The 4,462-nt window shown below is 49.8% G+C and overlaps 2 protein-coding genes across 2 annotated transcripts in view; both read right to left on the bottom strand.

Moving 5' to 3' along the window:
* LOC113203989 (protein jagged-2) overlaps positions 1 to 4,462 on the bottom strand; it is a 104,777-nt gene that overhangs the window by 79,500 nt on the left and 20,815 nt on the right. The gene's annotated exons all lie outside the window — the stretch shown is intronic.
* Positions 1,357 to 2,763, bottom strand: LOC113203981 (uncharacterized). Its single transcript, XM_026418965.2, has 3 exons — positions 2,597 to 2,763; positions 1,732 to 1,789; positions 1,357 to 1,646 (listed from the first exon to the last, which is right to left on the bottom strand). Exons 1-3 carry the CDS (start codon positions 2,660 to 2,662, stop codon positions 1,447 to 1,449), a joined length of 324 nt encoding a protein of 107 aa, XP_026274750.2. The 5' UTR covers positions 2,663 to 2,763; the 3' UTR covers positions 1,357 to 1,446.

The raw sequence follows: 4,462 nt of genomic DNA, 5'->3' as shown, positions 1-4,462 counted from the left end.
CCTTCGCGGCAGACCCTCGCGGGCGGGCCGAGAAGTGTCGGACCGCGGCTAGCGTCAAAAGAACCCCTAACCCCAACACACCATTCATTTATATAGTGAAACGAATAACGACGGTCCTCACCCCAAAGACGTGTTTTATGTGGGATATCGAATTTTCGTGGTGATTCTTCCCTCTCCGCCCCAGCCCGCCGCGCAGCGCGGCCGTGTGCGGAGCACTGACCCTCTTTACTCTGTATTGAAGGACCCCCGCCGCGAGCAGCGGGTGGCGCACTGGAGCCCGGAGCAGCCTGCCGGGCTGGAGAGCGACCTGCCGGAGCGACCTGCCGGAGCGGCCGGGCCAGACGGCAGGGGCTAAGCCCTTCGGAATGTGATTAATTTGTACGGACGGGTGGGGCGGGGAGGGGCGGGCAACCCCCCCGCGGAGTGCGGGCGGCCGGTGGCCTCGCGGGCTGCGGATCCCCCTCACACAACCCCCCGATGCAACGGCGGGGCCGGGGCTGTCAGGTGAGGCGCAAGGGGATTAAGCGGGCGAAAGCCAATTCCAGGGAGCCCGGCAGGGCAAGCAGCCGCGCCGCACACAACGGCCTGGAATATAACGTGTCCCGACTGTTTCCAGGGCAGGGCAGGCAGGCCGGTCGGCAGCGCGGCGCGCCGGGGCCCCGGGACTGGTTCCACTGGACGGGCGGACTGTAATCCGGAAAACATGCGCGAGTCCAAACATTTTTATAGAGAGAGCACCGGAGAGCGGCGCAGCGTGGCGCGGCGAATAGCCTCGCCACTATAAAGCAGGGCAATGAAGGCGCTGTAGCGTCCTGCAGGCGCGCCGCCCCATGGGCCTCTGTCGACCTAGCATAGGTTCCGCAGGACTAGCAGGATGCGGCGCCGTGTTACACAAAAATAATAATAATCTAAATCAAGAATCCATCTTGAAAGCAGATGATACAAGTTCAAGAATATCGGTTGTTTCGCATTTAGCTGTCATTTGTTTATGCTTGCTTGTTGCTTGCAATTTTGTAATTCGGCGTACAAGCGGCGTTGAGGGGCAGATAAGGCGCGGGCAGAGCGGCCGGCGCCGGTGAGCTAGTATTGTTGTGCAGGGACGGGGGGGACTGTGAGCCTACAGTATTGTTAGGCAGGGTAAGGGTAGGGGCCTGACGCGACAGGACGTGAACTCTTTCTCTCTCCGTGGTGTGAGCGAGGACGTCTCCCAATTCATTAGCTGTATAACAAATAAACAAACAAAATTCGCACAAGGAAAGCGGTTATGATATTTTTCAAGAAACCAAACGGGAAACTTTAACATTCGGGTAGGGACATCCAAACCAAAAAGAACAAAAATTTAAAAATCAGAAAGACTACATTGCAAAGGAGTATATTTTCACTTTAAAAACAAGATAATATTGAAGACAACACTTCAACTATCCGGCTGTCGGTGACGGCAACGCCTCAGCAATTTTGGGACAAGTCGAACGCAATGCGCGCTATGTCTAAGATCGTAGTCCCAACGGTGCAGATGGGGAACACGACGAGGATCATGCCTTCTCCGGCCCCCTCTCCTAGTTGCGCGCAAAAGGACAGTGTATCATTTATATCCATGATGAATTGGTAAACTCCTTTAGCAATGCACGTAAGAGCATTAGTTGCCGCTGGTGGGACAGGAAAAAAAGAAGATTATTTCCGCGTTTTAAGTTGGACACTGATACCAAAAAGTCCACGTGAACTAAATCTTACATAGACTGGTAGCCTTAGTTTCCGCCAGCGCAGCCTCGAGCGCAGGTGAGGGGCTCGCCTGAAAAACACCATTTGAATAAAATGTCATGGATCTCATGTCCGGCAGGTTGCATTTTAAATAAATCTCTTCCTAAATGTCTGTAATTTTGTATTCATATAAAATTCCATTGGAAAGACAAATGTATGATATTCTACCACTGCATCTTAAGTGTGCATTTATATGTTTATGTGCAAACGTTTGTGCTAAGTTAAAACTAAGTTTCGCTTCGTAGGGTCTACTCTGGAAAGACAAGTGTGTACTTGAATGCAGGAGGTCCTGTGTACTTACATATATGCAGGAGGTCTTGTGTACTTGGCAAGTATACAGGAGATGGCATGTGCTTGATCAAGTACACACTTCCTCCTGCATACTTGACCAAGTACACACTTTCTCCTGCATACTTGCTAAGTACACAGGACCTCCTGCATTCAAGTACACACTTGTGTTTTCAGAGTATGCGCTCATTTCTTGCGCCACTGTTACTGTTGTTATGCAACCGGAATATTAGTTCACAGAACTGTAAACCGTCTTCGTTGCTTTTCTCAATCACTGTGAAAAATATCGTCGTAAGTTTACAAAAATTTTGTAAACTCGAATTATAATTCAAGTTGTAAATTTACGACAACACATTTTTTACTCGCCAAGGGATTAGAAGTCGATACATACTGCATGTATTTTTACGATTACAAATTGTAGTTTTACAACTTGTGTCAAGGAAAATTTTCCTGTAAACCTACCTACTTTTTTCACAGTGAATGAAGTTCACAGAACCATGATTTTGCATCAATTAGATGTTAGTAAAATGTTTGCAGGAAGTCTCCTAACCTGAGCGAACTGAAGCGCTGCGAGGAGCATGCAGGCCAGCAGGGTAGTCCTCATGATGGTCTTCATGGTGGAACAGATGTGTGTGTTGTGTGTGATTGTGAGAGCACTCGTTGGTTTTATAGGAACACTCGCTGCTTGAGGTTAAAGTCCTTTCCTACTTGGTGTCAGTCCCAATCCCTTATCGATAAGTGGCGCGGGTGGACAGGTGTACTGCAGATGCATCGTCACCTCAGCTACCCGAGACGAGATACTTGAGGTACAAATAGTTTCAGTTTTTATCTGTGTAATCGATCACTCTCACACTCGTGAACAACAATCAATCACAAGTGTGCACCAGTGTGCGCACATCATGATTTTGCATATTAGATGGTGTCTGACGTTGCGCACTGTGCACATTTTAGACGTTTTGTATATTCGGTATATTTTAGTAATGATTTTGAAGTCATGAATGATTGAGTCGTGTGATTCTAAAATCTCACTTAAATTGAGAGAGAATAAATTTTGGAAATCTCACACAAAAAAATCGTTCAAGGAAATCAAACCTCGCACTTCAGAGAGCGAGGAAATTTACTCCAATCCTCGCTCTCCGGAGAGCGTGAATCGTTGCTCCAGGATTTCTGGTGGACTCAGTAAAAAAAGTTCCGTCAAGGCACGGATCGAGGAAGCAGATGATAAGTATGTAATGATCAAGCCTTGCATTATATTATTTCAGTACAGGATGTGGAGGTTTCAAAAATCCAACACCCACATTTACAGAATTTTGTTGCTATTTATATCATACAAGTTTCCCTCTGCCGTTTCATTCTCCTTCAATTTAGAATAGCAAGATATGATATGATATGATATGAGCCGAACCGGGCCAAGTTCCGAGTTGCGCGTCCAGCCGAGCGCCGGTCGAGCCGAGGCGGGCGGGCCAACACTAGTAACAGTAATACCCACGTCAGTGTTGACGTGCAGGTTTTCGGTCCGGACGTCACGCCTTCTGCCACCCTGCACGCCGCTGCATGACAGTACAAGCAATGACACATTTGACAAATCATTCTTATTAATTTCAGTTATGAGAATTGTTCAAAGTTTCGGTTACAAATGTATCATCTGCTAAAAAATAATGAAATAAAATAGAAACATATGAGCCGAGCCCGGGCCGTTAGGCGAAGTTGTCAGAGATGATAGGCAAAAGGTAATCAACCAGTGTGTGGGGCACTATAACTCAAAATTTTGAACATTTGCCCTACCCCCTCCCTTTTCCCCCGCGGATTGATGAGTGATCCCCGCCGTGCCGAGGCGAGGCACGCTTCTCTGGGTGGCCGTTTTAAAGTGCGGCGCGTCGTCTGCCAGCCGCACGCAGAGGAGCGAGCTGCCAAAGGGGTAGCCAAGGTCCTGGCCTGGAAGCCAAAAGCCATAGGAGGCCGCGGCGGCCGGGTCGGGCGCCCAAGCAGTGAGACCAGCCGGAATGTAATCTCCTCGGCAGTGTGATTCAAGCCACTCGCAGCCCGCTTGCAGCCCGGCGCGCGGCCCGACCGCGAGAGCAGACTCAAATTTCAAACTGGCAGACTTTGCTTATTTGTCCAGGGCGGAGGAGCGCACGCACTGCACGCACGGATCGAGCCCGGCGCGGCCGGCGACGCCTGGTCGGTCGCCCAGTGAAATTAATTATCTTGCACCATCACGATAGCAATAATAAAACACTAAACTCACGTTTCCATCTTGGAATAAGTTGCTCGCGGGGCCGAGCCGGGAGGCCTTGCAGCTCAGCGCGGGCCGATACCATCGGGATCGGGCACCCGGGGGGCAGGAGCGGGGAGGGGAACCCGGGGAACACCTTCAGATCGCACTGACACACCACATTAAAGGGCGCGAAATTTT

Source organism: Frankliniella occidentalis, unplaced genomic scaffold (genome assembly GCF_000697945.3).
Source record: "Frankliniella occidentalis isolate FOCC.00 unplaced genomic scaffold, Focc_3.1 Scaffold10, whole genome shotgun sequence".
Classification (NCBI taxonomy): Eukaryota; Metazoa; Arthropoda; class Insecta; order Thysanoptera; family Thripidae; genus Frankliniella; species Frankliniella occidentalis.
Note: the sequence above shows the minus strand (reverse complement) of the source record. Positions and strands in the feature narration are given on the sequence as shown.

Excerpts from the sequence above, each read along its gene's own strand:
- LOC113203981 (XM_026418965.2), bottom strand. The coding sequence starts at position 2,662 with ATGAAGACCATCATGAGGACTACCCTGCTGGCCTGCATGCTCCTCGCA. Across the intron at positions 1,790-2,596 it reads CAGCGCTTCAGTTCGCTCAG|GCGAGCCCCTCACCTGCGCT; the intron begins GTTAGGAGACTT and ends GGTGTTTTTCAG. Across the intron at positions 1,647-1,731 it reads AACTAAGGCTACCAGTCTAT|CGGCAACTAATGCTCTTACG; the intron begins GTAAGATTTAGT and ends CTGTCCCACCAG.